Source organism: Schistocerca americana, chromosome 6 (genome assembly GCF_021461395.2).
Source record: "Schistocerca americana isolate TAMUIC-IGC-003095 chromosome 6, iqSchAmer2.1, whole genome shotgun sequence".
NCBI classification, from domain to species: domain Eukaryota; kingdom Metazoa; phylum Arthropoda; class Insecta; order Orthoptera; family Acrididae; genus Schistocerca; species Schistocerca americana.
Genome location: NC_060124.1, coordinates 317,903,720 through 317,915,738, shown reverse-complemented (window position 1 = coordinate 317,915,738; position 12,019 = coordinate 317,903,720). Strand labels below are relative to the sequence as shown.

The following is a 12,019-nucleotide window of genomic DNA, read 5'->3' as shown; positions in this document are numbered from 1 at the left end:
AATGGGAAAGAAAGCAGATTGAAGAACTGGAGACAATGGGAAAAACAAATGATGTTAGAAAATTAATAGTGAAAGAAGAGCATTTAAGCCGCGTATCAACCTATGTGAAAGTAAAAATGGCACACTACTAGCCAATGATCAAGAGGTAATGGAGTGCTGGGTAGAGCATTTCAGTGAACTGTTGGATGCTTCAGAGTCCTCTACTGAAGATATCCCAGTCTCGTCAGAAGATGATGTCATAGTACCTCCCCCTTCCCAAGGGGAACGAACAAAACAATTGCCCGACTGAGGAACAATAAAGCACCAGGGACTGACAATATAACATCTGAACAATTGAAAACTGGAGGAGTTAAGCTAAAGCTTAGTATCTACAAGACTGTGTGCCTCATCAGGGAAGAGGTAGAGTAGCCAGAAAAATGGAATGTAGGGATAGTGTGTCTGGTGCATAAGAAAGGAGATCTATTTGAATACAGCAATTACAGAGGCATAACACTCTTAAATATTATGTATAAAGTACTATCAAATATCCTGTTTAGTAGACTTTCAACTATAGCAGAAGGCATTATTGGAAGCTATCAATGCGGGTTCAGACCAACTGTAAACCAGATATTTACTATCCAACAAATACTAGAAAAGTCCAATGGATTCAATGTTGGTGTGCACAATCTTTTCTCGACTTTAAATCTGCATATGACACGTTACACTGGGCCAAACTTTATGAGGCAATGCAGGAGTTTCGAGTGCCTGGAAAACGTGCATTTAATAGGTCACCTCGAAGTACCCCCAGTGTGCCATTCGAGCGAAGTCAATTTCCCACTTGAACTGGGCTAAGGCAAGGAGATGGGCTTTCCTGCCTACTTTTCAACCTGGCACTTGAAAAAGTGGTACGCAAATCGGGTATTCAGACAAGAGGTACTATCTAATATAGGTCTGTACAATTGCTGGGACATGCAGATAACTCGGATTTAATGAGCAGAACATATAGAGATCTACAAGGCACAAGTTCAGCTCTACAGAGTGCAGAGAAGATGGGCCTGAAAATTAATGAAGGAAAGATGAAGTATATGTATAATGGCACTATCCAACCTTTACAGGCCACAATAACCCTTGATGGAATGACATTTGAGAGAGTGAAATGTTTCACCTGTCTGGGCTCAAAGATAAAAGCAAATGGCACCACCTTTACTGAAATTATGGCTCGCAGAGGTGCTTCTAACAAATGCTACTTTGGAATGTTGCGACATTTTAAATCCAAGCTTCTATCACGAGGGATTCAGAGCCAACTTTACAAAACACTGATATACCCAGTACTTACTTATGGCTCAGAAACATGAACAATTACAATGCAGGGCAAAAAGAAACTGAGATCACATGAAAGTATATTGAGGAGGATTTTTGAACCTGTATATGAAAATAGGACCAGGAGAAGGCAAAGGAATCAAGAACTTTATGACTACTATAAGGAGGATGATGTGGTCAAGTTCATAAAGCTGTGTAGACTGAGATGGGCTGGATATATCCTATAATGCAACTTGATTAGACAGATCCCGCAAGGAAAGCCTGCTGCATTGAACCTAGAGGAAGAAGAGCAAGAGGATGACCTCGGTTGAGAAGGAGCGATGAGGTTGGACAGGACGCTGCCCGAGTCGGTTACCGTAACTGGAGGTCCACAGCAAAGTCCAGAAAGTAATGGCAGAAAATTATTGAGAAGGCCAAGTCCCACCCCGGGATGTAGTGCCAATGGAATAAAAGAAGAATGTATCACCAGCTTCTCCTTCTGAAATTAAGAAAATTATACATTCTCTTGAAAATAAAAGCTCACCTGGTTTTGATGGTTCTTCCAATAGAGTACTGAAAAATTGGTCTCATGTAATAAGCCCAGTCTTATCTGAATCACTCAAAGCATTTTTCCAGAGACTGAAATATGCCACTGCGAAACCCCTCTTTAAGAAAGGTGATGAAGAGGAATGTCAATAACTACTGGCCTGTTTAAGTCCGACATCATTCTCCAAAATTCGAGAATGCTATCTCATCTTAGCAACAATAGTATCCTTAGCGAATCACAGTTTGGGTTTCAGAAGGGTTGCTCTGCTGAGAATGCCGTTTACACATTCACTCACCAGTTTTAATAACAAAATAGTGTCGGCTGGTATTTTCTGTGCCTTTTCCGTGGCATTTAACTGTATGAATCACAGTATTTCCTAGATAATTTAACATTTTGTGGGATTGATGATACGGGCAACCAATGGCTAATGCCACATCTAACCAAAAGAATGCAGGGAGTTGTAGATATCCATTTAAGCCATATAGTCCAGGGACAGAATTTTGACTGGAGAGACATCATGTAGGCCTATGTTCACTCTTAGGTCCACTACTGTTACTCATATATGCCAACAATCTTCTGCCTGTTATACAACAACCAGAATTTTTTGCAGATGATACTAGTATTGTAATCAATCCAAACATATGTACAGAAACAGAAGACATGATAAATAAAGTCTTAAAAGTATCATTAACTAGTTTTCTGCAAATGGTCTTGCCCTCAATTTTAAAAAGATACAACATGGTCAGTTCTGCACTTCTGGAGGTACCATAACAATGAATGTGTAATACATGGTGAGGAAATGATAAATAGGTTGGAAACTCCAAAATTCCTAGGCATCCATACTGATAACAAATAAAAAAAACAATTAAAAAAAATTGAAACTTAGTTCAGCAACTCTTGGGGAGAGGCACATTAGTAAGCTAATATATTTTGCGTATTTTCATTCAGTAATATCGTATGGAATAATGTTCAGGGGTAACTCATCTGTAAGACAGAAAGACTTCATTGTGCAAATGTGCTTTAAGAATAATATGTGGTGCTCACCCACAGTAACCTTGTAGACATATGTTTAAGAGATTTGGCATTCTGGCTGCTGCTTCACAGTGTATTTATTCCTCAGGCAGCCTGTTGTAAATAAACCACTGCAGTTCAAAAGGAACAATGAAGTTCATAATTACAATACCAGACGAAAAAGTGACATTCATTACTCCATATTAAGGTTGTTGTCTTTGGCACAAGAAAGGCTGCACCATGCCGCTACAAAAATTTTTGATCCCTTGCATAGTGACATAAAATGTCCGACAGATGGAAAGGTAAAATTTGATAACAAACTGAGAAACTTTCTCTTTGAGAACTAGCCTATGAGTAAAAAAATATAAAAAGGCTCAGAATGTAACTGCATGTACAATTTAATTTGGAATATGACTGTACGATGACTCGTTCACATCGCTGTGATCCATGGCACTTGTAACTAACTAGTAACAGCCTATTGGAATCGGGTCAATAATAATCAAAACAATCAATGTTATCCGCTATCAGTATTTGTAATTGTTAAAATATATTTCTGCTTTATCAATAAAAGTGAAATGTGTGTGCTGAGCCTTCCAGACAGGCAAAAATCAAAGCAACACATCAACCTGAGTATGGGGTGTAGTTTTTATGCACTGCCTGTTGTCGACACAGTTTCCCTTAACATAGTTCTTGAGTGTTTCGTACTACTGACGTCTCTGAGCTATCAGAATAGTTGGCAGGAAACAGTGGTACGTTAAATTCACTTCTACCATTGACTGAAAATAGCTCGGTCGACGACATAAATTCTTATTTCATTTCATCTGCTGACGATACACAATATCAAACGCCTTGACTTCTGTTGCTGTCTTGCGCAATCCACAAAGTTAATGTGGGCTAACAGAGGAAATTCATCTTCTTGGCAGCACGTTGCTCACAATAATAATTAGACAAATAACACAATCATGGAGAGCACGACTCTTTATAAAAATCTGCTGTAAAGTGCTGTAATTATCCAGATTTTGCTCATCCTTTTGTTGTTGGCAGTAAGATTACAACCAAGACATTATTTGTGCTATTTAAAGACATGCTCAGCACTGTGTAAGTAATATTATCACATCTGTCGTGGCATCTCGCATGCCTGTTTCTGAGTATCACGTTGAGGAAGAACTACAGCTCAGACTGAATTCAAAGTTAGTTTTCCTGAATTGAAAATAATATTCGAACAACACTTCCACCGGTAACGGTTTCATTGGTGTGTTTGATGCCCCCAATGTTTCCATGATAAATGCCTTCTTGTACGTAATATATTTGGGATCGTTTTCTTTCGGTTGACATTCCTGTACACTCTTCAGCTAATTGCACTGCTACAATTAACGACATACGACTTACGTCAGTTGTCGCCATGTTGAATAAACAAACCAAACACCGGAAATTCCAGCCATGCATGCGCATTTGTTTACATTTACTGGACTCCAAAGGCGATGGTTGGTGGATGTATGTATTAACTTCTCACTGCGTGTGGAAACCCAGTTAAAAAGTTTTTTGACGTTTCTGACTTTCACCTCAATATGCCAACAGAAGGTTTCCACAGGCAAATTGGTTCACATGAGAATTTCTACACGTATGCATGTGCAGGCTTTCGGCGTATATGGGAACGCACATATTAATCGTTTCGTTTAGAAGAAATGATTTTGGAACATCGACTGTCAATATATCGATAGTCAAAATGGATTCCGTAGAATGGAGTATCTTTGACGAGTAGGTGTTTGCGCGGTTTAATGTGTTGATTGTAGATGTTTTAATGTTTTGACAGATACGCGCTGTTATTGATCATTTGGTGTCGGGTAGGCTGCGGTGAGACATGATTTCAAAAGAAAAGGTAATGTTATGCTGAGCTTGAATACTAATAGAAAATACGCTGACTTAATCATAACTATGTGTTTATTGACTGTTGTAACGAGCACAGCATCAGTATAAGCTTTAATTTTCAGTCAAAAGTGTAACTTTCAGTAAATCCTTAAGCGAAATATAACAGTTCATGAGCTGCACAGTACAACTAGACATCGAATTTTATACAAAACAATGACTGCCAATCCGGATTTGCTTACAGCTGACTATCTACGCTTCCTGTTTTGTGAAAGTTTGTGTGTTTCTAAATGACGTTGCTACATTTAGTGGATTAGTTTACGTTTATCGTCGATGCAATATAAGGTGTTTCTTATTAATGTTACTGTGCGTGTAAAATGTAGCTAATACTAAGTATGCTTGCCTTTGTTTACGTATTACGAGGGACTATGGAAGTAAACATTTGTAGCTTACTGACACACTGTAGTTCGCTCATTAAAGCGTGCTGTTATTGCTTTTGGCACATTCATCGTGTTATTGTTTTTGTTTACCCCTCATATTTAGGATTCGATGTGCTACTATCAATAGTAAAACATTGAAGGTAAAGTGCGTTGTGTTTTATCTTACTTGTTTACTATCCGAAATCGTGGTTAACTGATAGCTGGCTTCTAGCTCCTCAAACTACATTGAAGTCAGTTGGCACTAACCGTACGAAACTCGAAATGTGCCAATCATTTTACAAGTTCGTGGTAAACGCGCGTTCAATAATTTTGAATCATTGGATTATCTTTTTCCTAGAATTAGCAAACACTTTCATCAGTTTCATTTCGATAACTGCTGAAGTATCCTGTATTATGTTATATAGCTTCGATGGCATTTTTATCGGCAAAGGCATGTATCACACTGTTGCACAGTTACATACAATATAATCTGAGATACTTGCCCTATACATTAAGAAGTATTCATCGGTAATACTTCGTTCTTTTGCCCTGTTAGCGAAGGTGTTAACGCATTTGTGCTTGGAAAACTTCAGGGGTAGTGTATTATGTAAAATCCAGAGCAAAGGATGATTTTCGATCTCTAAGCAGAGTCAAAATGAACCCATACTCAGGAAGTGAGGGCTGTGGAGCAGATGCAGGAAGTCTGCATTGCTTTCCCGCAAGGTCCTAATGGATGTGGTTTTGCTATTGTCCTCCTCTGATCTGTTACGAAGTGTCATGTGGATGACTGTGGTGATTGCATGTGCAGCATAATGTTGGATTTTTTATGGATGAAACCTAGTCCCAACAGGTAGCCAATGTCTCTTGAATAGCACCAAGGCCGTCACTGAACTTATCATCCCCATCCTACAGGCCTATCATCATCAGCAGTGTCACATACCCTCAGTTCATGATATACTCTGGAGAGGTTTGGAATTTAATCTAGAATGTGCCACTACTTTTCTCCCTTTTGCTGGACAAATACTGGCAGTGAAAATTTTCCTCCATGAGGATTTGGACCAGCTTACCTCAAAGTTGAGTGCTACTGTGTATGCTTGTGTTAGTGACTTTCTCTACAGAGGCAGTTGAGCCTAGGTATAGAGGTTCATTTTATACAATGTCATCAGTTTGTTTGTTTATTGTGGTAGGAGATGTTTCATATGAACTGTGAAAACTCTATGATAATGATGATAATCTAAAAGGCTTGTGCCAATACCATGGCAAGCGACATTTAAAAAGGATTCGAAAGTTTCACTTCTTTGTCAGATTTAGTATCTATGCAGCTCAAATGACTTCACAGTATTAATTGAGCATGAAACAATTATAATAAAAAAAATAACAAGACAGTTACAACTCAAGATATCTGTTGTTACGTGTGCCTAACATACAGATAAGCCCCACAGCACCCACCATCCCCCAAAATATAATATTCACAAATAAATCAAATGACACATCAGTGATATGAATGTAAAAGAAATCCCTAATATCAACTAAACACACATTAGTACATTCACAGTAAAACCCAAAAACAGGATAAATGCATATTAACAACATGCTTACTACTCAAAAAACAAAATTGTACAAAAATAACTGCTACAGTCTGTTGGAAAACAAAACACTGTAATACTCTTCTTTATCATAGGAACCAAGAAATGAATATAACTAAATAATTTCTACCACACCCCCTGTCCTCAGTCAATCCCGTCTGCATACCCCCTATGAAATACTCCATGAGAAAAAGGCCCTTGCACCGAGCGAGGTGGCGCAGTGGTTAGACACTGGACTCGCATTCGGGAGGACGACGGTTCAATCCCGCGTCCGGCCATCCTGATTTAGGTTTTCCGTGATTTCCCTAAATCGCTCCAGGCAAATGCCGGGATGGTTCCTTTCAAAGGGCACGGCCGACTTCCTTCCCCGTCCTTCCCTAATCCGATGAGACCGATGACCTCGCTGTCTGGTCTCCTTCCCCAAACCAACCAACCAAAAAGGCCCTTGCAAACAGAAAGAAGCATATGAAAGTTAAGTAAATAAGCAAGCTTTCAGAGCCAGTGGCCCCTTCTTCTGGCAGAAGGGTTGAAGGGGAAGGAAGAGGGATGAAGGAAAAGAACGGACATGGTTTATGAAATGGGGAGAGTTTGGAAAAGTCATGTGGAACACTGGGTCACGGGAGGACAGACTGATTCTTGGGGACTGCACTTGTCCTGTAAGTCTCCCCTGACATGGGACTTTCCTGAACTCTCCCCATTTCCTAAACTTTGCCAGTCCTTTTCCTTCATTCCTTTTCCTTCTCCAACAACCCTTCTACCAGAGGACAGAGCCACTGGCTCAAAAAGCTTGCACATTTACTTAATGTTTCTGTACATTTTCTTCTGCTGCTGCTTGGTGAGTAGATTTTTTGTCTAACCAATTACATTATATTTTAAAGATTTGATTATTTTTGTTGAAGAAAATTTAAAATATACAGCTCCCCACTCTCGTTTCTGCAAACAATCAATAAATAAATAATTACTCATGGGCATAAATACATACAGCTGATTGACACCAAACATAATAAATAAAATGTATGATATTGTAGATCACCTTGCTAGATTTTATGAACCAAGTTTCCTGTTGAATCAGATTTCACTCAACAGCTCCCCATAAAAATGGGTTGAAATCATTTTGATAGGCTTTCCACAGTTATGGGATTTTATATGACCCACCAACGGGCCTGTACCAGACTCCGAAGGAAGTCTATAATGCTTGAAATATCGTACAGTTCATCTGTCAATGTATGCATGTTGAACTTCACAGTTGAATCCATCACACATATCAAACTCATCCACTTCACTGCAAGAGAATGCCATATCAAGCAGCCTACCTATTTCATAAAGCTCTCTTCTCACAGGCCGACTTTCAAATATACTGTCCATATTTGACATTGCTACGACTAAGTTCAAAAGCCAATCACCAGTCCCAAATGCTTCCGTTGACCCCTGCTCAATGTGCTTGGTGCATTTACTTTGCTTTTCATCTCCAGAAAATCTGTTTTAAAGTTTTGCAGCTCAATATTGAGCTACGTCCAGTGTTTCTTGTTGAGCCATATGTCATTAGGGGAACACCTCATGGGGCATTTGGAACATTGTAATTTTTCCATATCCTGGACTTCATCTCAGTCATGTTTGTTGTCTGCTTCAACTTTGAAGCCTCATTTAATGACATATGTTTTTACTGGTGCTACACCGTTCTGTTGTAATTCAATGTTCTCCAAATCTTCCAGCATGATGTTTTGCCTCAGGGTATCTCTTGTGAGGCAGGATTGGCTTTTGGGGGCTTATTTAGCTCATTGCTAAAGAATCTCTTGTGTGATAAAAGTCTTTCATGTCCATATGAAGCAACATGTAGAGCATTTATGTTAAAATGAATGGTCGAGATTGCAATAATATTTGTTTATTTACTGGTTTTGGCTTATGTTAAACTCATCTTCAGAATTTTTGGCTCTCTAGTGCTGGCGGCTCTGTGGTTTTCTTGTGATACCACGATTGTATACCATGCATGATCATATTATCACGAGAAAACCAAGGAGCTGCCAGTACCTGTCATAGGGGATCAAAATTTCTGAAGGTAGCTTTAACGGGAGCTCAAACTGATAAATAAACAAATATTATTGCAATCTTGACTGATAATTTTAATATAAATGTAGCATCAGGTTGCTGCTCTCCAGAGACAGTGTTGTCTAAGTTTATGATGTAGAGCATGGCACTCATCGAAAGTCTGTTGAAATATTTGTGTGTGCTCATATACAATTGTTTGGAATGCGGGTCTAAGAATCTGGCCAGTTTGTATAGCTTCCCAAGTGGTGTAGGTTTCATGCATCCTGTTCTAACCTGCTTGTGTCATGTAGGCTTGTATTGCTACAGTTGTGAAAAGATACTTGATATTAGGTGATTTAAATTAAAACAATATGATAGATTCAGTATTATTTGTCTACTTACTACCACACCTTTCATATTGTAACAGTAAGTTTTGTTAAATATTAGCATATCTTATGGTTGCAGGGGCCAGTACTATTGGTAGGTATGTGTAAACTACAAAAGATAAAAATATTCATAATCCAATTTAAACACCATAACAGCAGCTTATCTCTAAATTTCTGGATTAAATTGCAGTTGTCTAGCCTCTATAGTGATTTAAGGTGGATAATACTAGCTCAGAGAAAGGCAGAGACCAGATTAGATCATTGGAAGAATGCTGATGAAGTGTAATTCAGCCACCAATGCATTTAGAAACATTTTTATGATTTTTCCGAATGTAAACACTGAAATGAATAAAGATACCAAATCGCCGTACAAGGTATCCTAAAAACATTGCAACAATGCTTGAGGGGCTGTATAGGATGTCTTGAGGGGCAAATTTAAGTATAGGAACCCATGTCTATAAACATCGTCCAATGATGCTACCGAGCATCAAAGTTATAGATGCCAGGTCATGCCACTAGGCCACCCCTTTCGCAGCAAATATTATTTCGTACCCTGACTGACTGTAGGTAGAATGTTTCACAATGTTGTTTGTTATGCAGTGATTGCAGCTGATTGTCACGATCGCCAGTAGAGAAGATTGAGCTAGCAGCTACATAGAAAAAAAGCCTTGTCTCCTGTGAATGAGATGATCTGTTACCTCGGATGATGGTTTTGGACATGGGTTTCCATCTACAGTTTATTTTTCTTCTGAAACCCTCTAAAATCTGCAATATTTTTTGGAGTAAAGGAGGAAACTGCAGATGGAAACCTGTGTCAGAAACCATCATCCACCAAGGCAACAGAGCATCGCATTCGTAGGAGATGAGGCTTGTCTACACAGCAGCTAGCTCCATCTTCTGCACTGGCGATCATGGCAATCAGTAATGATCACTGAATAACAAACAACATTGTGGGATGTTCTGCCTCCAATCTGTCAGCATACAAAGTCACATTTCTTGCCAAAGGCTGGACTAGTAGCAGGTACCGGCATCTATAATGTCAACACTCAGTAGCATTATTGGATGCTGTTTCCAGAAACAGGTTCCTAGCCTCGATTTGTTCCTCGAGACAACCTCTACAAACCCTCAAAGTTTGTCGCAACATTTCTGGGCCACCCTGTACAGTGTCAGTCACATAACTGAGAGCTGAAATCACATAGCTGAGTGTACAAACTTGCTTTCTTATTAAGAGCCCACACAGAGCTACTGTGTCTTGGCTCTGTAGCCAGTGTGATAGTCACATGTCATCTGTCTTACGTGCTTGAAGCAAAAACAATGTCAATTTGAAGAGAGCTAGTGTTGAGAGATGGGAAAATAAAACTCTAATACAAACAGTAATTAAACATATGCAGTATGTGGTGTACTTCAGACTTCTGTAGGTAGTTATTAACAATAATTAAAAAGTTTCATACATATTATTTGCCATGGACATTCGTCTCCCTATATTTCCCAAGAACAGTTAGGCACCATTGTACTTCAGAAACAGATTAAGTGATACCATCTTGTCTCGTGTGGTTGTTTGTTGATTTGATGAGTCTAAATACTCATTCTGACATTCTTCGTTTAAGTATTTAACAGTAAACATTTTACTTCCCTTTGAAAATGATTGTTCTCTCCACTTCATGCATTGGACACAGAAGTACCATTTCTTGCATTGTCTGTACTGAGTGCCTCAATGACAATTATTTCTCAAGTGCGAAAATCTAATAACCATTGGCAGCTTTTTACATTCAGCAGAGTAATTGTTGCTCACCATTTGAGCACTAGGAGCATTGTACAAGCTGCACTAGGTGAGTCTCTGCATCATCTCAGTGAATCTACATCTATACTCTGCAAACCACCATGAGCTGCATGGCAGAGGGTACATTCCATTGTACCTCTTATTAGATTTTCTTCCTGTTCCATTCATGTATGGAGTGTGGGAAGAATGATTGATTGAATGCCTCTGTGGTTGTGCAGTAATTATCCTAATCTTATCCTCACAATCCCTGTGTTAGCGGTTGTAGGTGGTTGTAGTATTTCCCTAGAGTAATCATTTAAAGCCGGTTCTTGAATCTTTGTTAATAGACGTTCTTGGGATAGTTTACGTATGTCTTCAAGAGTCTGCCATTTCAGTTCCTTTAGTATCTCAGTGACACACCCCCATAGATTAAGCAAACCTGTGACCATTCATGCTGCTGCCCTTCTCTGCATACTTTCAATATCCCCTGTTAGTCCTGTGTGATACGGGTCCCAAATACCTGAGCAATATTCTAGAACTGGTTGCACAAGTGATTTGCAAGCAATCTCTTTTGTAGACTGATTGCACTTACCCAGTATTCTACCAGTAAACTGAAGTCTACCTATGTGGTCATTCCATTTCATGTACCTACAAAGTGCTACACCCAGGTATTTGTATGAGTTGGCAGATTCCAACAGTCACTCATTGATATTATAGTAATAAGATACTATGTTTTTTCGTTTTGTGACGTACACAATTTCACATTTCTGAGCATATGGAGCAAGTTGGCAATCTCTGCACCATGTTGAAATCTTATCAAGATCTGACTGAATATTTATGCAGCTTCCCTCAGATAGTACTTCATTATAGATAACTGTATCATCTGCAAAAAGCCTAATTTTACTATTAATACTATCTGCAAGGTCATTAATATGCAACATGAACAACAAGGGTCCCAACACATTTCTCTGGGGCACACCCAAAGTTACGTCTTCATCTGATGCTCACTCTCCATCCAAGATAACATGCTGTGTCTCTCCCTGCCAAAAAGTCCTCAATCCAGTCACAAATTTCACTTGATATCCCATACGACTGTACTTTTGAGAATAAGTGTAGGTGCAGTACTGAGTCAGATGTTTTTT

General features: G+C 39.0%; 1 protein-coding gene across 1 annotated transcript in view; it reads left to right on the top strand.

Annotated features, from left to right (window-relative positions):
* Positions 1–4,586: 4,586 nt before the first annotated feature.
* Positions 4,587–12,019, top strand: part of LOC124619281 (histone acetyltransferase KAT7) — a 581,212-nt gene continuing 573,779 nt past the window's right edge. The window contains exon 1 of the mRNA XM_047145550.1: positions 4,587–4,715. Within this exon, the coding sequence (XP_047001506.1) occupies positions 4,698–4,715 (18 nt within the window). The 5' untranslated portion in view covers positions 4,587–4,697. The remainder of the gene's footprint in view (positions 4,716–12,019) is intronic.